The 24,000-nt window shown below is 45.1% G+C and overlaps 1 protein-coding gene across 1 annotated transcript in view; it reads right to left on the reverse strand.

Annotated features, from left to right (window-relative positions):
- The window catches only part of LOC128689900 (nephrin-like), a 919,379-nt gene that overhangs the window by 109,076 nt on the left and 786,303 nt on the right, over positions 1 to 24,000 (reverse strand). Inside the window, exon 10 of the mRNA XM_070088696.1 lies at positions 20,281 to 20,389. Within this exon, the coding sequence (XP_069944797.1) occupies positions 20,281 to 20,389 (109 nt within the window). The remainder of the gene's footprint in view (positions 1 to 20,280; positions 20,390 to 24,000) is intronic.

Here is a 24,000-nt window from a genome sequence, read left to right on the forward strand (position 1 = left end):
ACTAAGTGCATTAGAGAATGGAAGAGGTACAGAAGGCATAGGACCCAGGAAAACAAGGAGATCATCTTCGAAGAGCCAGAAACAAATATGAACAGATAAGGAGGGAGGCCCAGCAACAGTACGAAAACGACATAGCATCGAAAGTCAAGTTTTACCCAAAACTCCTGTTTAGCCACATCAGGCCAGGTGATCAGGCTGAGGAAAGTAGGCGGAGAACTCACAAGAAACGATCAAGAGACATATGAGGTACTCAACGCATTATTTAAGGAAGTATTCACAATGGAGACAGGAAGGACTCTGGGAAGACAGGACAGAGGGGGACACCAGGGAATACACCAACAAGTGCTGGATGACATACACGCAACTGAGAATGAGGTGAAGAAGCTGCTAAGTGACCTTGATACCTCTAAGGCAAAGGGACCAGACAACATCTCCCCGTGGGTCCTCAGAGAGGGAGCAGAAATACTGTGTGTGCCATTAACCACAATCTTCAACACATCCCTTGAAACTGGGCAACTACCCGAGGTATGGAAGACAGCAAATGTAGTCCCCATATTTAAAAAAGGAGACAGAAAAGAGGCACTAAATTACAGACCAGTGTCATTGATGTGTATAGTATGCAAAGTCATGGAGAAGATTATCAGGAGGAGAGTGGTGGAGCACCTGGAACGTAACAAGATTATAAACGACAACCAGCACGGATTCATGGAAGGCAAATCCTGTGTCACAAACCTTCTGGAGTTTTATGACAGAGTTACAGAAGTGAGACACGAGAGAGAGGGATGGGCTGATTGCATTTTCTTTGACTGCAAGAAGGGCTTCGACAGAGTTCCTCACAAGAGATTAGTGCAGAAACTAGAGGATCAGGCGCGTATAACAGGAAGGGCGCTGCAGTGGGTCAGAGAATACCTGACGGAGGCAACAATGAGTAATGGTATGTGATGAGGTATCACAGTGGGCACCTGTGACGAGTGGGGGTCCCACAGGGGTCGGTCCTAGGACCAGTGCTATTTTTTATATATGTGAATGACATTATGGAAGGGAGAGACTCAAATGTGTCCCTGTTCGCAGATGATGAGGATCAGGCAGGACTTCAAAGGGACCTGGACAGGCTATATACACGTGGTCCAGCAACTGGCTTCTCGAATTCAACCCTGCCAAGTGCAAAGTCATGAAGATCGGAGAAGTGCAAAGAAGACCACAGACAAAGTATAGGCTAGGTGGTCAAAGACTGCAAACCTCACTCAAGGAGAAAGATATTGGGGTGACCATAACACCGAGCATGTCTCCGGAGGCACACATCAACCAGATAACTGCTGCAGCATATGGGCGCCTGGCAAACCTGAGAATAGCGTTCCGATACCTTAGTAAGGAATCGTTCAAGGCACTGTACACTGTGTACGTCAGGCCCATATGAGTATGCAGCACCATTTTGGAACCCACACCCGGTCAAGCACGTCAGGAAATTAGAGAAAGTACAAAGGTTTGTAACAAGGCTAGTTCCAGAGCTCAGGGGAATGTCCTATGAAGAGAGATTGAGGGAAATCGGACTGACGACACTGGAGGACAGGAGGGTCAGGGGAGACATGATAACGACATAAAAATACTGCATGGAATAGATAAGGTGGATAGAGACAGGATGTTCCAGAAAGGGGACACAGAAACAAGAGGTCACAATTGGAAGCTGAAGACTCAGACGAGTCACAGGGATGTTAGGAAGTATTTCGTCAGCAATAGAGTAGTCATGAAGTGGAATAGCCTAGCAAGTGATGTAGTGGAGACAGGAACCATACGTAGCTTTAAGACTAGGTATGACAAAGCTCAAGAAGCAGGGAGAGAGAGGACCTAGTAGCATTCACTGAAGAGGCGGGGCCAGGAGCTGAGTCTCGACCCCTGCAATCACAATTAGGTGAGTACACACACACACACACACACACACACGCTCAAACTTATTGAGAGGAAGCAGAGGTTCTGCGTGTACCCCTGGCAACTTTCTTCAACAAGTCTCTTCAGCTAAAGGCATCTTCCGGAGGTATGGAAGACACCAAATATTATCCTAATTTTTAAGAAGTTAGACGGACATGTAGCATTAAACTACAGACCAGTATTACTGACATCCTTATTATATAAACATATTGAGAAGGTTATCAGGAGAATAATGGTTTAACACCTTAAGTTGGGCGAGTTTATTCATAACAACCAGCATGGCATTAGGGATGGTAAATGCTGTCTAGCTAACCTTTCGGAGTTTTGCGACAAGGTAAGATAGGAGAGGGAGGGATGGGTAGACTGTATCTACTGGATCTTTGCAAAGGCTTTTGATACAGTAACGCACATGAAAGAAAACCTAGAGAAGCTACCAGGTATAACGGGGAAAACACTGCAATTGATCAAGGCATATCTGACAGGAGGTGTCTGAATGGTTGTATGTTACGATTGGATTGTCACAGGGATCACTTCTATGACTAGTGCTCTTTCTTGTATATGTGAATTACGTGACGGAAGGCATAGAATCATAAGTATTTGTGATATCAGATGAGTGAAATACAAGCAAACGTGAACCAGAAAATGCTATTAATAGATATGTACAGGTTGCAGGTTCTGGCAAGTGTCTACTGGAGTTTACCCAGTAGAAAAGGGCAAAAAAGACCGTAGACCGAGCTCAGGCTAGGGCGAGGACTACGATTTGAGTATCATAACGAGCATTAGGTGCATTTGTGTCCTTTTACTTAACAATCATATAACTGTTGCAGAAAATACTTGTCTGGCAAATCGAAGACTAGGTTCTACACATATCTGTAAGAAGACATTCACGATACTGTATGCACTGTACACCTGGTCAAGCATGTTAAAAAATTGGAGAGAGTGCAACAAGCTAAGTTGTATGCCATAAGGAAAGCTTAAAGGAGCTCGGTCTGATGATACTGGAGGACAGAAAAACTTGGGGGTAATGTGATATTCAAAATACTGAGAAGAATTGATAGGGTGAACAGGGACAGATGGTTTGAAAGACGGAAAACATGAGCAGAGGAATAATAGAAAGCATTTCTTCATCCTTAAAGCGAACAAGAAGTAGAAAGACCTGGAAATGAAGAGGTGTAAGCAGGAACCATACATAACTTTAAGGAGGGGTATGATAATGCTCTCGAAGCCACTAGTAGGTGAACCTAGTAGCCACCAGTGAAGGCACACCGCCAAGAGGTGAGACTTGACCCACTGCAAGTACATATTGATGAGTACATTTAGGTGAATACACACGCACACACACACTCGACCTCTGCAACCACAATTAGCTAAGTGCACAGACTGACACAACGCGGTCGTCAAAGTGTAGGGGCAACAAGACTCCCAGAGTTTTAGTGTTAGGTCGTGTTTTAACTCTTAGCAGAAGCCAGTGATTGTGACTGGGTCAGTGAACAACCTAACAAGTGACGACGAAATCTTAAAAGTGAAATAGAAGGGAGGAAGACTGAAATTTCAGGAAATTTGAAAGTGCCAAAACCTGTTAGAGGCCTAACAGGCACCTGCTGCCACAGAGCTACAAATAGTCAACTTACAAGGACAAGCAAACCCAAAGTCAGAAAGTCAAGTGTAAGTCAAGTTAGATAGTGAGTGAACTATGAGGTGGCATATAACAAGTGCAGAAAGATAACAAACAAACAAAAGGAAGAAAGTGTAAACAAAATGAAAGTATCAGTGAAGGTTGACATATCAGTAGGCCTCCAGGAAGTGGTACTGAAATAGGCTGTGTGTCATAAATAAAGAAAGAAGTGTAATTACCAGTAGAAAAGTGTAAACACTTGAGGGGAGTGTGGAGAATACATATAAATATATATCCGAGGACATACGGTGGTGTTGGTGCATTTGAGCTAATTTCATTCTACTCCCCGTTTGGTGTACTAACCTCACGAGTAGCATATATACATGTATATTATTGTAAGCACGAACGAGTGGTATTAATCAATAACAACTCTGCGACTAGCCGAGGATGCGAACCCATGTCATTTTGGCCCACCTCATGGTGAGCTCTAACCCATGGAACCATGCAATCCTACAAGAATGACGCACCCAGGAGAGCTAGGTGCTTTACTGCCATCAGAGGACATACGTTGTAGGATTGCGTGGTCCTTTGGGTTAGAGCATCATGTGTGGTTTTTGCTAACCATCTGCTGGGCCCAAAACGACATGGGTTCGAATCCTCGGCTAGTCGCAGTGTTGTTATTGATTAATATCGCTCGTTCGTGAGGCTAGAACACCAAACACCATGCAGCATGCATGCAGAGACTGGGCAATAGCACCAGTCTTTGCGTCCTGGAAACTAAGGGTCACACACTCCTGAAAGCTATCAGAATTAGAATAAATTGCCTTTACTAGCACTTAAGAGCATTAACTAAGGTGTAGGTGAGTTAAGGAAGCGCATGACTGCAAGCTTGTGTGGGGCTCCACCAGTACACGCACAAACGAAAGTGCACACTCAAGTACGCACATACACACAAACACACACATGCATGTTTGTTCAGGCACTTGTAGAAGCAGAGATTAGACTTAGTACCATTGACAGGTAGACTGGCTAAGGAGGAGTAAATGAGGAAGGTTATTTTCCGGGCACACACACACTCACTCTCTCTCTCACACACACACTAGGCAGCTAGGAATCTAGGAAGTAGGTATTCTAAGAAGAAGGATAAACATAGAAGGAACTAGCACACCTGACGCACTCACACATTTATACACGCACTCAAACCCAAAACTAATGCTCACACAAGGACACACATACATATACACGCACATAGGCCAATTATACCCTCACTGTGACTTGATAGTACGCTACCTATTTCCTTCCATGCACCTTTCTCTCTCCTACATCTCTCTCTCTCTCTCTCTCTCTCTCTCTCTCTCTCTCTCTCTCTCTCTCTCTCTCTCTCTCTCTCTCTCTCTCTCTCTCCTTTCTCTCTATTTCCTTCATCTTTTTCTCCCTTTCCTCATTTCCCCTCTCTCCCTACACTTATATCTCTCTCTCTCTCTCTCTCTCTCTCTCTCTCTTTATTCTCTGTCTACCCTTTTCTCTTCATCTCCCTCCCCCCCTACTCTCACTTTTCCTTCCTCTTTCCCCCTTCCCTTCTTTCCCTTTCTCTCCCTCTAGCCCCCTTCCCCCTCTTTCCTCCACCTCCCCATCACTCTCCCTGTACCCCTCCCTCCCTCTCCCCATCTCTCTCCCTCTTACAACTCCCTACCCCATACCACCTTTATCCCTCTATCCCAATTTCTCTCCACCTCTCTCTTTTTGAAGGACTAAGATGATAAAGGTGGTACTAGAAAACCTCGTGTACCAAAACGTAAGGGACACTACCAGAGATAGAGAGGAGAGGATGAACCAGCAAGACGGGACCTAATATTCACCTTGAATAGTGCAGATATTGAGGAAAACACAGGTGAAAGACTACTCGGGGGCAGTGACCACGTGGTTCTGAGTTTCAAATACATAGTAGAGTTACAAGTGGAGAGGGAAGCAGGAAGGGCAGGATGAACTAAGCCAAACTACAGGAGAGGGGACTACACAGGCTTGAAGATTTTCATGCATGAAGCTCAGTGGGACAGAGCACTGGCAGGGAAGTTAGTGAATAAGATGATGGAATATGTGAAAAGGAAGCTGAGGAGAGATTAGTACCCAAATGTATCAGAAATAACAAGAATGCCAGGATGAGACCAAGTGTGCTAGAGAATGGAAGATGTATAGAAGGCAAAGAACCCAGGAGAATAAGGAGAGCGGTCGTAGAGCAAGAAATGAATATGCACAGGTAAGAAGGGAGGCACAGCGACAATACAGAAATGACAGAGGAGCGAAAGCCAAATCTGAACCGAAGCTGTTGTACAGCCACATCAGGAAGAGAACAACAGTCAAAGATCAGGTAATTAGGCTGAGGAAGAAGGAAGGGAGATCTCAAGAAATGACCAAGAAGTATGTGAGGAGCTCAACATGATATTCAAAGAAGTGTTCGCAGAGGAGACAAAAAAGACTCTGGAAAGATGGAGAGGTAGGGTACACCATCAAGTGTTGGACATAATACATACAACCATGGAAGAAGTGAAGAGGCTGCTAAGTGAGCTAGATAACTCAAAGGCGTTGGGGCCGAATATCTATCCATGGGTCCTGAGAGAGGGAGAAGGGGTGCTGTGTGTACCAGTAACAACAATCTTCAACACACCTAGAAAGGAATGAGCTAATAAACGACAACCAGCACAGCTTCAGGGACGGAAAATCCTGTGTCACAAACCTACTGGAGTTTCATGACAGGGTGATAGCAGTAAGACAAGAGAGAGAGAGGAGTGGGTTTATTGCATTTTCGTGGACTGTAAGAAGGCTTTTGACCGGACCGGGCAGGTATAACAGGGAAAGCACTGCAATAGATCAGAGAATACCTGACACAAAGGGAGTAGTGAGTCATGGGACGAGGTAACGGAGTGGGCGCCTGTGACGAGTGGGCTTCCAGAGGGGTCAGTTCTAGGGTCCGTGCTGTTTTTGGTATATGTGTATGACGTGACAGTGGGAGTAGACTCAGAAGTGTCTCTGATTGCAGACGATGTCAAGTTAATGAGGAGAATTCAATCGGACGAGGATCAGGCAGAACTATAAAGGTATCTGGACAGGCTGCAGGCCTGGTCCGGAAACCGGCTCTTGGAGTTCAACCCCACCAGGTGCAAAGCCATAAAGATTGAAGAACGGCAAAGAAGACCCCAGACGGAGTACAGTCTAAGGGGGTCAAAGACTAGAAACTTCATTCAAGGAAAAAGGTCTTGGGGTGAGTATAACGCCGGGCACATTTCCTGAGGCGCACACCAACTATGTGCTGTGGCATACGGGACACTAACATACCCAAGAATACCATTCCTGTATCTCAGTAAGGAGTCGTTCAGGACTCTGTACACTGTGAACATCAGGTCCATATTGCAGTATGTAGCACCAGTTTGGAACCCACACCTGTCCAAGCACGTCAGGAAATTAGAGAAGGTGCCAAGGTTTGCAACGAGACTACACACGGTGTTAACAGACGTGTCCTACGAGGAGAGGTTAAGGGAAATCAATCTGACGAAACTGGAGAACATTGGGAAAGGATAACATTTACAATCGACAAGGTGGACAGGGAGATGTTTTCAGAGATGGAGCACACCAACTAGGGGTCACAGTTGGAAGTTGAAGACTCAGATGAGTCACAGGGATATTAGGAAGTATTTCTTCATTCAGAGTTGTCAGAAAGTGGAATAGTCTGGGAAGGGAGGTAGTGTAGGTAAGTACCATATATTGCTTTAAGAAGAGGTATGATCGAACTCATGGAGCGTGGAGAGTGGACGTAATAGCGACCAGTGAAGAGGTGGGGCCAGGAGCTATGAATCGACCTTTGCAACCACAGTTAGATGAGGACACACATAATGACACTCATTCTCACACACACACACATACATACACATAACAGCTCTTAGCTTGTTAATAAAGTTAGGAATCCTTAACCTGTAAATACCTTGTCAATAATGCTAGGGATCCTTAACCTAACCTTGTTCAAAAAAAGGAAGAATAGGTAGAACTCAGGAGAAGGATGGAACAGTGGGAAAGGAAGCTAGAAGATCTTAAAAAGTAAGTGGAGAGAGTATAGATGTGAGAAGCAAGAGAGGGAGCTGGAGGCTGAATCTGCAGAGGCCAGGAAACAGAGACTGGAAGATGAAGAGAGAAAGCTGAAACAAGATATAGAGACAATGAACAGAAGGGACTTGGAATCAGGAGCAGGTACACGACTATCCATTGGAGGGACTGTAGTAAACGAATAAGATAAGAATACATAGAGGCCCTATCTGGCCACAAAGAGGGTTAGAAAATGTTGGGCAAAGATAGTGCCATACCGCTGCAAACAGGGAGAGTGACAAGTAGGGTAGGTAGGGATGATGTTAGGATAACTACAGAGGCAGTGTCATGCTATCGTGTGAAACAGGAAATGACAAGGGAAGCAACAATGGCAATCCTTCAGTCAGAGATAAAATTAATGGGAAGAGGAGAGGGAGGGGGAGAGGGCACTTTTTATTCCTGGGCTTCAGAAGGCTGAAGGGAGGACATATGAAAAAAGACGACAGGGAGAGGAAAAGGATGTTGAAAACATCATCGCACAAACAGGAGAGGATGTGATTAAGCTGATAAATTTTCAGAGAATGTGGGGAAGCTAGAAGGGGAAAAATTCGACCTGTCAAATTAGTTTTCAAGACAGAAACGGTGTAAAACAGCATCCTGTAGTGGAAACCACAGTTAAAGGAAACCACAAAATACAAATAGGTGTTCCTCCACTGTGACAGAATGCACACAGAACAGCAGAAACTGAAAGAGATGATACAAAGACTCCTGGAGCAAGAAAGAGAGACAAGGCTAGACACAGGCAGGGGCACCCAGAGTCAGGAGGACACGCAAACACATCCACACAAAGAACCACCTACAGTACACAACAACCACATAAATTAATTCAAAACAACCCACACTTAACACCCACAGCCTCCCTATCAAAAACTTCACCTTCACAGTAGCCTCTCATAGTATCATGCCAGGTCTTTCACTTCCCAGCCCTCTTAACCTCTCTCCTCTCAGAACATAGAATTAGAAATGAAGCTGAAGGTATGGTACACCAATGCAGACAGAATAACAAAAATATATGAGTGGCACAAAAGGACCATGGAGTCATTCCCATCCTCACTCACATAAACAAAGCTTATGGATATGATAACAGATATGAACATTCCATCTGGATATCAGATCCTGAGGAAAGATAGAGGTAACAGAGAAGGAGAAATTGCACTGCTCATCCAAATCCAGTGGAGATTTGAAGAGATGAAAGGAATGGACAGAAGGGAGGCAAGTGACTGCATAGTAGGAGCTTATCGGACTGGGGGGGACCCAAGGTGGTGATGTACAACCCACCACAGAATAGCACGAGGCCCAGACAGGAGTACGGTGAGAGCAACATAGCATTAGTGGACATGTTAGGTGAGGTGGCCAGAAGGGCCCATATGGATAGGGAAAAGTTACTAGTTGTGGGCGATTTCAATCACAAAGACATTAACTGGGAAAACCTGGAGCCACACTGGGTACAAGAAACGCGGAGGGCTAATATGATGGAAGTGGTACTGGAAAACGTAATGCATTGTATGTTACAGACACTACCTAAGAGAGGAGAGGATGAACCAGCAAAGCTGGACCTCATCTTCATTTGGGTAGCTCAGACAATGAGAACATCACTTATGAGAAAACCCTTGGAACAAGGGATCACGTGGTCCTGAGCTTCAAATACATTGTAGAGTTAAAAGTGAAGAGTGATGCTGCATGAGTAGGATGGAAGAGGCCATATTACAAGAGAGGAGACTACACAGACATGATGAATTTCCTGAGGGAGGTAAGGTGGGAAAGAGAACTGGTTGGAAAAATAGTAAATGAAATGATGGAATACACAACCACAAAATTCAAGGATGCAGAGGAAAGGTTCGTACTCAGGGGCAGCAGCAACAATGAGAAAATCCGAGCGAGCCCTTGGTTCACCCAAACCTGTAGAGAGGCTAAAACTGAGTGTGCTAGAGAATGCAAAAAATATAGAAGACAAAGGAGCCAGGAAATTAAGGAGATTAACCGAGGAGCAAGGAACAGATTTCATGGATGAGGGAGGCCTAGTGGCAATACGAGAATGACATAGCTTATAAGGCCAAAACTATCCCAATCCTGTTGTACAGCCGCAACAAGAGGAAAAGAACAGGTTTAAGGCCAGGTATTCAGGCTGAGGAAGGAAGAAACGATAAAGAGGTATGTGCAGAGGTTAAAACGAGATTTAAGGAAGTACTTTCGGTAGAGACAGCATAGACTCCAAGAAACCAGGATGGAGGGGTACACCAATAAGTGCTCACATAATACACACAACCAAGGAGGAGGTGAAGCAGCTGCTAAGTGAGCTAGATACCTCAAAGGCAGTGGGACCGGACATCTCTCCACACGTTTTGAAAGGAGTATAGGCACTGTGTGTGCCACTAACAATCTTCTACACATCTATCGAGACAGGGCAACTACCTGTGGTTTGGACGAAAACAATTTTAGTGCCAATCTCTAAGAAAGGAGACAAATAGGTACCATTAAACTACAAACCACTGTCATTGACTGTATAGTAAGCAAAGTCATGGACAAGTTTATCAGAAGAGTGGTGGAGCATCTACAAAGAAATGATCTTAAATACGACAACCAGAACGGTTTCAGGGAGGGGAGTTTTACGACAAGGTGGCAGAAGTAAGGCAGACGAGAGAGGGATGGATAGACTGCATTTTCTTGAACTGTAAGAAGGCTTTCGACGCAATTCCGAAAAAAATAGAGCAAAAGCTAGAGGAACAAATAACAGGAAAGGCAAGCAATGTTTTAGAGAATATTTGACAGGAAGGAAACAACGACCGATGTCAGGCAACGAGGTATCTGAATTGGCACCATTGACGAGCCGAGTTTCACAAGGGTCAGTCGTAGGGCCGGTGCTGTTTCTGGTTTATGCGAATGACCTGACAGAAGGGATAAATTCAGAGGTGTCCCTGTTTGCAGTCGACTTGAAGCTAATGCGGAGAAATCAAGTGGCTGAGGATCATGTAGGAATACAAAGGATCTGGACAGGCTGCAAGTGCGGTCGGGCGAATGGTTCCTGGAGTTTAATCATACCAAGTGTAAAGTTATGAAGATTGGGGAAAGTCAAAGAAGACCGCAGATAGAGTACAAGCTAGGGGGGCCAAAGTCAGCAAACCTCACTCAAGGAAAAGGATCTTGGCGTGAGTATAATACCTAGCTCATCTTCTGAGGACCACATCAATGAAATAACTGATGGGGTATATGGGCACCTGGAAAACCTAAGATTAGATTTTCAACACCTGAGTAAGGCATCTTTCAAGACTCTGTACACCGTGTAACTCAGGCCCATATTGGAGTATGGAACGCACATCGGTCAAGCACGTCAAGAAATCAGAGAAACTGCAAAGGTTCTCAACAGGACTAGTACTGCAGAGATTAAGGGAAGTCAACCTGACGACATTGTTAGACAGAAGGGATAGGGAGGACATGATATCGACATATAAAATACTGAGTGGAACTGAGAAGCTGGATTGGACAGGATGTTACAGAGATAGGACATAGCAACACGGGGTCTCAACTGGAAGTTGAAAATTCAGATGAGTAACAAGGATGTTAGTATTTCTTTAATCATAGAGTTGTCAGGAAGTGGAACAATATAGAGAGTGAAGTAGTGGAGGCAGTATACATAAACAGCTTTCAGAATACATAAGACAAAGCTCATGCAGCAAGGAGACAATGTACCTTGTGTCGACTAGCAAAGAGGCGGGGTCAGGAGCTGTGAATCGACCACTGCAACGACAAATAGATGAGTACACACACACACACACACACACACACACACATGTATATGTGAATGACATGATGGAAGGGATAGACTCAGAAGTGTCCCTGTTCGCAGATGATGTAAAGTTGATGAGGAGAATTAAATCAGATGAGGATCAGGCAGGACTTCAAAGAGACTTGGACAGACTGGACACCTGGTCCAGCAACTGTCTTCTCGAGTTCAACCCCGCCAAATGCAAAGTTATGAAGATTGGAGAAGGGCAAGGAAGACTGCAGACAGAGTATAGACTAGGTGGCCGAAAACTGCAAATCTCGCTCAAGGAAAAAGATCTTAGCGTGAGTATAACACCGAGCATGTCTCCGGAAGCACACATCAACCAGATAACTGCTGCACCATATGGGCGCCTGGCAAACCTGAGATTAGCGTTCCGATACCTATGTAAGGAATCTTTCAGGACACTGTACACCATGTACGTCAGGCCCATACTGGAGTATGCAGCACCAGTTTGGAACCCGCACCGGGTCAAGCACGTTAAGAAATAAGAGAAAGTGCAAAGTTTTGCGACAAGGTTAGCTCCAGAGCTAAGGGGAATGTCTTACGAAGAAAGGTTCAGGGAAATCGGCCTGACGACACTGGAGGACAGGAGGGTCAGGGGAGACATGATAAAGACATACAAAACACTGCGTGGAATTGACAAAGTGGACAAAGACAAGATGTTCCAGATAGGGGACACAGAAACAACGGGTCACTCTTGGAAGTTGAAGACTCAGATGAGTCACAGGGATGTTAGGAAGCATTTCTTCAGTCACAGAGTGGTCACGAAGTGGAGCAGTCTGGCGAGCGATGTAGTGGAGGCAGGAACCGCACATAGCTTTAAGACGAGGTATGATAAAGCTCATGGAACAGGGAGAGAGAGGATCTACTAGCCTTCAGTGAAGAGGCGGAGCCAGGAGCTTAGTTTCGACCACTGCAACTACAATTAGGTGAGTACACACACACATACACACAACTGCTGAAGCATATGAGCGCTTGGCAAACCTAAGAATAGCGTTCCGATACCTCAGTAAGGATTCGTTCAAGATTCTGTGCACCGTGTACGTCACGCTCATACTGGAGTATGAAACATCAGTTTGGAACCCATACCTAGTCAAGCACGTCAAGAAATTAAAAAAAGTGCACAGGTTTGCAACAAGGCTAGTCCCAGAGCTAAGAGGAATGTCCTTCGAAGAAAGGTTATGGGAAATCGGACTCACGACACTGGAGGACAGGAGGGTTAGGGAAGACATGAGAGCGGCATATAAAATACTGCGAGGAACTGACGAGGTGGACAGAGACAGGATGTTCCAGAGATGGGACACAGAAACGATTGGAAGATGAAGACTCAAAGGGATGTTAGGAAGCATTTATTCAGTGATAGAGTTGTCAGGAACTGGAATAGTGGAGACATGATCCATACATAGTTTTAAGACGAGGTTCGATGAAGCTCATAGAGCATGGAGGGAGAGAGAGGACCTAGTAGCAATCAATGACGAGGCGGGGCCAGAAGGTATGAATCGACCCCTGCAACCAAAAACAGGTGAGTACACATACATACACACACACACACACACACACACACACACACACACACACACACACACACACACACACACACACACACACACACAAACACACACACACACACACACAAGGTGGACAGAGACAGGATGTTCCAGAGAGGGGACGCAGAAACAAGGAGCCATAACTGGAAGTTGAAGACCCAGATGAGTCAAAGGTATGTTTGAAAGTATTTCTTCAATCATAGGGTAGTCAGGAAGTGGAATAGCCTAACAAGTGAGGTAGTGGAGGCAGAAACCATACATAGCTTTAAGATGAGGCATGATAAATCTCATGGAGCAGGGAGGGAGAGGACCTAGTAGCACTCAGTGAACAGGCGGTGCCAGGAGCTGAGTATCGACCCCTGCAACCACAATTAGGCGAGTACAATTAGGTGAGGTAGGGTATATACACACACACACACACACTGTTCATTAGAAATATAGAGCACGATTTGTGAATCGTAAATTAGCCTTCGGTAGAGAAGATTCCCAAGGTCTTCAGATCAAGTGATATATCTTTTACAACAAAAAGTAGCTGGGGTTTTGCTTTGTGTAGAAATAACACTAAATTATAGAGAAAGAATAAATTTTGGTTTCACTTGCGAACATTTGACTTCCACACATTGATAATTCGTGTGTTGAATGGACGGAATAATAGGTGAGGCGACTCATTCAGTCAGTTTCGGATCTGTAGATTGCTGATGTGTTGTCTTAATAAATTTACGACGAACTTCCGAAATACCAAATAAGTTCACAGATTCCATCTTGTTGAACCATACTTTATACACATAATTCCTATCATAAATCTTAGTACTGATTTTACCTTTGTAGATGCCTTCCTTTATCATTACTTTGTCAAATGATCCAAACTTCAGAACACTTGTGACTTGACATTTTCTTCATCTCCTCTTCTCCCTACATCTTCTCCTTTCATATGTTATATTTCCTGTGCTTTTCCTATGTGGGATCTGTCTTACGTAGTTTTGTCCCATAGGGATTTTTGTCCTACGCCATTAGCTCTCTTGGTTTTGTGCTCTGTTTCTATGTTCCTTAGATTACCTCTACTAATACTACTATTTCTATAATTGCTATTACTACTATTACTATGACTGTTAACAGTATTACTGCTAGTACTACTACTACTACTACTGGTATTACTACCGCTGATACTGCTACTGGTACTACTACTACTGCTTACTATCACTACTACTATGGCTATATTATTTCTACTATTTCCTTCAGTTCTGTCACTCCCTTCCCCCACTCTGCTCCCGAAATATACTGACTCTCTTTCCTTTGCTTTTCTGTGTGGCCAGTTAATGTTCCAAGTAAGACAGACACGCCGTCATTAATTTCAATCTCCTATTTGCGTGTTGTTGCGGTCACGAAATTGTGCTTTTTTCAATCTTCATGCATTTGAAATGCTGTCAATTCTTAAATATTCAGTTCAAGAATAAAAAAAAAAATAATATTTATAGAGAACACTAATTTTGACTTACGTCTCACTTAGCACATTCCCTACCTGTACCGCGGTACAGGTAGGGTTTGAACCCTTACAGGTTGAGTTAATTTACTTACCACATACCTGGTGCACATTTGTATAACATAACATGGAATGCAACAGTTAGGTATCTCTGTTCTGAAACTTTTCTCCTTAATGTCGGCTTCTTCAGTCAGATACAGAGAAAGCAACAGAAGCAGTAGATTTTTAAAGACGATGTAATCAGTTTATCAATCACGATGACGTTTTGTTTTGAGAGTGATGGAATAATTAGATTGTATTTACATTTCTACTGTATGTCCTGCCTCCTGTGCACTCGACTGAAGAAGCTTACTGACTGGATTTCATTTGAATAACTTGTCTCCTTTTCAGTCATCAGTTTCCGTTGGACATATATTTATTGAGTCACTAATAGCCGTACAGTATTTCTGAACATGTGATTTAAGTACAATTATTTAAAAACGTAAGAATTACTGTTTCAACACAAATTTCTTTTGAACACATTGTACACTCGAGCATATTCTTAGTTGCTTTACCACCTCTTGTTCCCACGCCTGAGCTCAGCTGATGATTATATTGGAGCTTTTATACCTAGAATACTGTCCTTTAAAGAATTTGCACTCCAGAATTTGGCACTCCACTGGCATTTTTTTAATCCAGGTATCTCTAGCAGTGGGAGTTCCTTGGGTAGAAATTTAGGCACACTTGTGGACAGAGCCTTGCCAGCCGTAATCTCCTTGGTTAACAAAACTGACGTCGTACAGTGGGTGTTTTGAAATAGTGTCTATACTTACGGTTGGTCTGTGCCATCACTGAGACTGGGTAGATCATGTTTTCATCATAACACCGTTACCTTGAAAGATCATTTAAATCATAATATGATCACTGCTTTAAACATTTGTTTACATGCAAGTGCCTAATTTAATATAAAATTTCTCTACATATAATTAATATTACTAGAATTAACTCATAATTAAAAAAAAATTCTTAGCGTCATCCTTTTAATTACGCATTGCCTCGAGTACGCTGAGGTCAGTGGTCACGTGAGGTCATGTAGCCAGTGAGCCTACGTGCCTAATTCCCATAGTTTCCTCCAGAAGCCAGGCCTCTCGGTGGGCATGCTAGCCTGCCCACCCCTGCATCTGCCTCATTCACTCAGCGGCCTAGACTCAGAGAACAGGTCCTACTCCTCTCTCTCTCGCGGGCATGGCCCTCCCGGGCCATGGGCACTTAACACACTGCCTGTGTACCCCACTATCTCGCAAATAAAGTAAGAAGCCTCCGAAGCCTTTATCATTACTCCCCGCTACCAAAATCACCAAATAATCTCGTAAACAGTCATACCTGTCCTACACTCTCTGGGAGTTAGCGTGGGGTGTTACCGAGCACCATGGCTTGTTGTAGTGTTTTAAAATCTCAGCTTAAAGCGTTGAAGAAGGAGGTTCAACTTCTTCAGGAGGAATATAGGAGGTTGAAGCTTCGCCTATATGGGTCTGGGAGTGAGTGTCAGATGGATAGAGCTGGTAAAGAGGAAATGGTCACCAGCTGTGAGAGTGGCAGCCACTTTAACTGGCAAGTGGTCCACAGCTCAGGAAGAAGGAAGATAAGGAGGTTTAATAGAGAAGATGTGAAGGTAGGAAATCGATTCTCTATTCTCCAGGACGAGTGTACTTCAGTGGTTAGTGAGACTAAAAGTACTACTGACTCCTCTGCTAATCAGGATAAGAATATTTTAATAGTAGTAGATTCTCATGCAAGATATACGGACTGTGCTTTTTGTAACAGAAATAGGAAGGCCAGACAGAGGGTGTATCTCCCAGGAGCTGGTGTTGCTGATATAGTCAGCAGGTTGGATAATATTATGTCAGGTAATGGGAACAAGCCTATTATCTGTCTTAGTGCTGGGAGTAATGACACTGGGAAGGGCAGGAGATAGGAGCTACTGGATAAGTACAAGTCAGCCATAGAAGTAGTCTAAGAGAGGAATCCTTGTCATATGTAGCATCTTGACTAGAAAGGGAGTGAGCAATGAAAGGATGTCTAGGGCAATTGGTATAAATTGCTGGCTAGACAGGTACTGCAAGGAACTTGCAATCCCATTCATTGTTAACTGGGACATATTATATGGCAAACGTGATATGTATACAAGGGATAGGGTTCACATCTCTAAGGCTGGAGTGGTTGCATTAGGCAGTTCGATTCAGGGGGTAATCGATGACTTGTCTAGGACTTTAAACTGATAGATTATAGAGGTATGTGTGTTTATAGGAAACAACCAGACTGCAATATTAGAGCTGTAAACAACAGATATTTCCGGGATACCTCAGGGATATACTTAAAAGACAATATTAAAAATAAAGAGAGATAGTAGAGGGCAACGAATAACTAGCTCCCTTAAGATTTACTATACAAATAGCAGGAGTCTAAGAAATAAGATAAATGAGCTAAGATTACTTGCAAGTACAGGTAATATGGATATTATTGCTATAACATAGACCTGGTTCAAGCTGAAGGATAGAGAAATGCCTTCTGAATGCAACATACAGGGTTATAAATTATTCCACACTGATAGGGTCAACACGAAGGGAGGTGAAGTGGCGATGTAAGTCAGAGAAAATTTAAATTGTTGTCTTAGACTTGATATAAGATTAGAAAGATCGGACACAGAATCTGTTTGGCTACAGTTTCTCGAGGGACGTGACAAATTAATTTTGGGTGTGATTTATAGGGCCCCAAACCTTGATAGGGAGTGCAATAAGCTGTTATGGAACGAAGGTCATAAGGCATCTAGATATGAAAATGTTGTGTTAATGGGAGATTTCAACTTTGGACAAATTGATTGGAACAATGTGACAAGAAATCTCGTGTCTAGTGACTTCCTTGATATGGTTCAGGATTGCTTTTTATAGCAGTTTGTGACAGAAACAACTATAGGAAACAATTTACTTGACTTGGTTCTCGCCAGCAAAGAATCACTTATTAATCTTGAAGTTAATGATGAGCTTGGGGAAAGTGATCACAAATCACTTAGTTTCAATATATCATGGAATTACCCAGATAACTGCAATCAAATCTCTTTCCCAAATATTCGCTTGGCCGATTTCAAAGGACTGAAAAAATACCTGGATGGGCTAAATTGGGATAACCTGACAATGGGTCAGTAGGTGGTCTTAATTGCCAATATGACGTTTTTCAGAGCATAGTTCTAGCTACCCAGACAACTTTTGTTCCTAGTAGGGAAATTAGATCTAACAAAAATGATCCCAAATGGAAGAACAATAGATTAAAACATCTCATTGGTCAAAAGAGAGGCATATATAGGCGTATCAAAAGAGGGGATGGACAGTTAAGAAATCAATATATTCAATTAGAGAAATAAAAAAAAAGGAATAAGAAAAGCAAAAAGTGATTTTGAGGCTAAGGTCGCAAGGGATTCGAAGACTAACCCAAAAGGGTTCTTTCAGGTATACAGAAGTAAGATTAGGGACAAGATAGGCCCTCTTAAAAGTAACTCAGGTCAGATCACTGACAGTGATAAGGATATGTGTGAAATTTTCAATACTTACTTCCTCTCAGTTTTTACCCAGGAAAATACTAGCGAAATTCCCGAAATAATAGATTAAGTAGAACAGGACTATAATAAACTATGTACGATTGCAGTTACTAGTGATATGGTTCTCAGACAAATACAGAAATTAGAATCTCACAAATCCACAGGCCCTGTTAAACTGTTTGCAAGGGTGTTAAAGGAATGTAAAGAGGAACTTGGCAAACCTTTGGCTAATCTTTTCAACAAATCTCGACAAACTGGCATAGTGCCTGATAAGTGGAAAATGGCAAATGTAATACCTATTTAAAGGCAGGTGACAGGTCCTTAGCTTCGAACTATAGACCAATAAGCCTTACCTCCATAGTGAGAAAATTTATGGAATCGATAATTGCCAAAGCAATTCGTAGCCATCTTGAAAGGCATAAATTGATTAATGAATCTCAGCACGGTTTTACAAAGGGCGTTCCTGTCTTACAAATTTACTAACTTTCTTCACTAAGGTATTTGAGAAGGTAGATCATGGTATTGAATATGATATTGTGTATATGGACTTCAGTAAGGCTTTCGATAGAATTCCACATCAGAGGCTATTGAGGAAACTTAGGGCACACGAAATAGGAGGAGAAATTTTTCCTGGGTAGAGGCATGGTTGACAAATAGGCAGCAGAGAGTTTGCATAAATGGGGAGAAATCAGAATGGGGACAAGTCACAAGCGGTGTTCCACAGCAGTCAGTGCTGGACCCCTTTTTGTTCACAATCTATATAAACGACGTAGATGAGGGAATAAATAGCGACATAAACAAATTTGCTGATGACACCAAAATAGGCCGGCCAATTCATTCTAATGAGGACACTAGAGCAATCCAGGATAATTTGAATAAGCTGATGCAGTGGTCAGAGAAGTGGCAGATGCAGTTTAATATTGACAAATGCAAAGTTCTAAATGTTGGACATGTAAATAACCATGCCACATATAAACTCAATAATGTAGATCTTAATATTACGGATTGCAAAAAGGATTTAGGAGTTCTGGTTAGCAGTAATCTGAAACCAAGATAACAGTGCATAAGTGTTTGCAATAAAGCTAACAGAGTCCTTGGCTTCATAGCAAGAAGTATAAATAATAGAAGTCCTCAGGTTGTTCTTCAACTCTATATATCCTTGGTTAGGCCTCATTTAGGTTATACTGCGCAGTTTTGGTCACCGTATTACAGAATGGATATAAATGCTCTGGAAAACGTACGAAGGAGGATGACAAAGTTGATCCTATGTATCAGAAATCTTCCCTATGAGGATAGACTGAGGGTCCTGAATTTGCACTCTCTAGAAAGGCGTAGAATTAGGGGGGATATGTTTGAGGTGTTTAAATGGAAAGCAGGAATTAATAAAAGGAATGTAAATAGCGTACTAAACATATTTAACATAGACAGGACTCGCAGCAATTTCTTTAAACTGGACAAAAATCAGATTCAGGTTGGATATATGAAAGCACTGGTTTGGTAATAGAGTTGTGGATGAGTGGATCAAACTCTCGAGTACAGTCATAGAAGCTAAAACGTCGTGTAATTTTAAAAACAGATTGGATAAATACATAAGTGGGTGTGGGTGGGTGTGAGTTGAACCTGACTAGCTTGTGCTACTAGGTCGGATGCCGTGCTCCTCCCTTAAGTGACGTGTCTGGCCTCACTAGGTCAAGGCATTGGCTTATGTCGGTGGGAGAATTGGACCTGCCTCGCATAGGCCAGTAGGCCTGTTGCAGTGTTCCTTCTTTCTTATGTTCTTATGTTCTTACTCAACGTTCTCGTTATTGTTTAAGAATAATTAATATTTAGTATATTAAATCAATAAAATGTTTATCAATCTCCGCAGCATCTTACCTGTAATATTGACATAGCACGACATTTAATTTAAACATAGACCGATATCCATGTGCAACATTTTATATGGATATTCTCTAAAATATTAAATATATTTATATGTTTAACATAGCAGCCTTTATTTACTAATACAACTTCGATTTAATCCCAGTATTTCAGGATACCTGTATGCTTAATTAACATTACAGAATGTAAATAAATTTAACAACACTGAGAGTACTATATGATTGCGTAATACAACATAAGAGCTGTGTGTTAAACATAGCAAGATAATAATACTTTTAACACAGCACGACGCTTGTATGTTTAACACTTCATGAAATGTGATGTTTCTGCTTAGTACTTTACCTGCTGGGAAAATCTTGAAGACGCAGGGATCCCTCTGCTTCCCAACCGAGTTTGTTGCCCAACACAGCAAAAAACCATAGTCCATCTGTGTGTGGGGCGTGTACGTCAGCTGTTGAGAGAGGGAACCAGGTATTAGTACAATGAAACAAGGAGTAGGTGAAAGAGTGGGAGGTGTTAGTGATAGAAAGAGGAGTAAAAGAGAGAGAGGAGATGTTAGTGAAGAAATGGGAGTTGTTAGAGAGTGGGAGAGTAGATCCAGCTATTACGAGGGAGGTATTGAAGAGAGTGAGATTTTAGGGAGAGTAAAGTGTTCAGGAGAGTGAAGTTTAAGAGAGAGTGAAGTGTAATAGTGATGTGTGAGAGAGTGTGAGGCGTTTATGATGTGTTTGGGAGAGTGAAGTGTTACAGAAGGTGAGGTATTAAGTACCCATTAGGGAGCATGGTGTGAAGAACTAGTGTTGGTCAACACGAGCACTACTCAAATTTCTCTTCTCCCACAATAGTCCTTCCCGATACTCCTCCCTGTCTCCTACACCCTATTCTCTTTCCCGCTAATCCCTCCCTTTCCCACACACCCTCCCTTTCCCTCACACCCCTCCCTCTCCCACACACCCCTTCCTCTCCCTCATACCCCTCCCTCTCCCACACACCCCTCTCTCTCTCTCCCTCACACCCCTCCCTCTCCCACACACCCCTTCCTCTCCCTCATACCCCTCCCTCTCCCACACACCCCTCTCTCTCTCTCCCTCACACCCCTCCCTCTCCCTCACATCCCTCCCTCTCCCTCACACCCCTCCCTCTCCCACACACCCCTCTCTCTCTCTCCCTCACACCCCTCCCTCTCCCACAAACCCCTCCCTCTCCCTCACACCCCTCACTCTCCCACACACCCCTCCCTCTCCCTCACATCCTTCACTCTCCCTCACACCCCTCCCTCTCCCACACACCCCTTCCTCTCCCTCATACCCCTTCCTCTCCCACACACCCCTCTCTCTCTCTCCCTCACACCCCTCCCTCTCCCACAAACCCCTCCCTCTCCCTCACACCCCTCACTCTCCCACACACCCCTCCCTCTCCCTCACATCCTTCCTCTCGGTCACACCCGTTCCTCTACCTCACACCCCTCCCTCTCCCTCACACCCCTTCCTCTCCCTCACACCCCATCCTCTCCCTCACACCCCTTCCTCTCCCTCACACCACTCTCTCTCCCCCACATCCCTACCTCTCACTCACATCCCTCCCTCTGCCTCGCACCCGTTCCTCTCCCTCACACCCCTTCCTCTCCCTCACACCCCTCCCATTCCCTCACACCCCTTCCTCTCCTTCACACATCTCTCTTTCCCTCACACCCCTCCCTGTCCCTCACACCACTCGCTCTCCTTCACATCCCTACCTCTCACTCACATCCCTCCCTCTCACTCTCACCCCTTCCTCTCCCTCACACCCCTCCCTCTTCCTCACACCCCTTTCTCTCCCTCTCACCCCTTCCTCTCCCTCTCACCACTCATTCTCCCTGACACTCCTCCCTCTCCCTCACACACCTCCCTTTCCCACACACCCCTCTCTTTCCCTCACACCCCTCCCTCTCCCACACATCCCTCTCTCTTCTTCACACCCCTATATCTCACACACACCCCTCCCTCTCCCTCACACTCCTCCCTCTCTGTCACACCCCTTCCTCTTTTTCACACCCCTTCCTATCCCTCACACCCCATCCTCTCCCTCACACATTCCTCTCCCTCACACCCCTTCCTCTCCCTCACACCCCTTCTTCTCAGTCACACCCGTTCCTCTACCTCACACCCCTCCCTCTCCCTCACACCCCTTCCTCTCCCTCACACCCCATCCTCTACCTCACACCCCTTCCTCTCCCTCACACCACTCTCTCTCCCTCATATCCCTACCTCTCACTCACATCCCTCCCTCTGCCTCACACCCGTTGCTCTCCCTCACACCCCTTCCTCTCCCTCACACCCCTCCCTTTCCCTCACACCCCTTCCTCTCCTTCACACCCCTCTCTTTCCCTCACACCCCTTCCTCTCCCTCACACCACTCCTCTCCCTTCACATTCCTTCCTCTCACTCACATCCCTTCCTCTCCCTCTCACCCATTCCTTTCCCTCACACACCTTCCTCTCCCTCACACCTTTTCCTCACCCTCACACCCCTTACTCTCCCTCACACTCCTTCCTCTCCCTCACACCCCTTCATCTCCCTCACACCCATCCCTCTCCCTCAGACTCCTTCCTCTCTCTCACACCCATTCCTTTCCCTCACACACCTTCCTCTCCCTCACACCTTTCCCTCTCCCTCACACCCCTTACTCTCCCTCACACTCCTTCCTCTCCCTCACACCCCTTCCTCTCCCTCACACCCCTTCATCTCCCTCACACCCATCCCTCTCCCTCAGACTCCTTCCTCTCCCTCACACCCATTCCTCTCCCTCACACCCCTTCCTCTCCCACACACCCCTTCCTCTCCCTCACACCACTCCCACTCCCTCACACCTCTCGCTCTACCTTACACCCCTTTCTCTCCCTCACACCCCTTCCTCTCCCTCACACCTTTCCCTCTCCCTCACACCCTCCCTCTCCCTCACACCCCTTCCTCTCCCTTACACCCCTTCCTCTCCCTCACACCCATTCCTCTCCCTCACACCCCTTCCTCTTCCTCACACTCTTTCTCTCCCTAACACCCTTCCTCTCCCTCACACCCATTCCTCTTCTCACCTTTCTCTCACACACCTATCCCACTCCCTCACACCCCTCACTCTCCCTCACACCCCTTCCTCTCCCTCACACCCCTTCCTCTCCCTCACACCCCTTACTCTCCATCACACCCCATCCTCTCCCTCACACTTTTTCCTCTCCCTCACACCCTTTCCTCTCCCTCACGCCTTTCTCTCTCCGGCAGACTCTCCCTATCCCTCACACACCCCTCCCTCTCCATCACACACCCCTCCCTCTCCCTCACACCCCTCCATCTCGCTCACACCCCTTTCTCTCCCACACACCCCTTCCTCTCCCTCACACCACTCCCACTCCCGCACACCTCTCGCTCTACCTTACACCCCTTTCTCTCCCTCACACCCCTCTCTCTCCCTCACACCTTTCCCTCTCCCTCGCACCCCTCCCTCTCCCACACACCCGTTCCTCTCCCTCGCACCTCTCCCTCTCTATCACACCCCTCCCTTTCCCTCACACCCCTTCCTCTCCCCTCACACCACTTCCTCTCCCTCACACCCCTCCCTCTCCCTCACACCCCTTCCTCTCCCTCACACCCCTTCCTCTCCCTCACACCCCTTACTCTGCATCACACCCCATCCTCTCTCTCACACTTTTTCCTCTCCCTCACATCCCTTCCTCTCCCTCACACCCCTCTCTCTCCCGCAGACCCTCCCTCTCCCTCACACACCCCTCCCTCTCCCTCACACACCCCTCCCTCTCCCTCACACCCCTCTCTCTCCCTCACACCCCTTCCTCAATCACACACCCCTTTCTCTCCCTCACACCACTCCCTCTCCCTCACACCTCTCGCTCAACCTTACACCCCTTTCTCTCCCTCACACCTTTCCCTCTCCATCACACCAATTCCTCTCCTTCACACCCCTTCCTCTCCTTCACACCCCTTACTCTCCCTCACACCCCTCCCTCTCCCACACTTTCCTCCCTCTCCATCACACCCCACCCTCTCCCTCACACCCCTTCCTCTCCCTCTCACC

The sequence above is a fragment of the Cherax quadricarinatus genome, chromosome 25 (genome assembly GCF_038502225.1).
Source record: "Cherax quadricarinatus isolate ZL_2023a chromosome 25, ASM3850222v1, whole genome shotgun sequence".
In the NCBI taxonomy this organism is placed as follows: Eukaryota; Metazoa; Arthropoda; class Malacostraca; order Decapoda; family Parastacidae; genus Cherax; species Cherax quadricarinatus.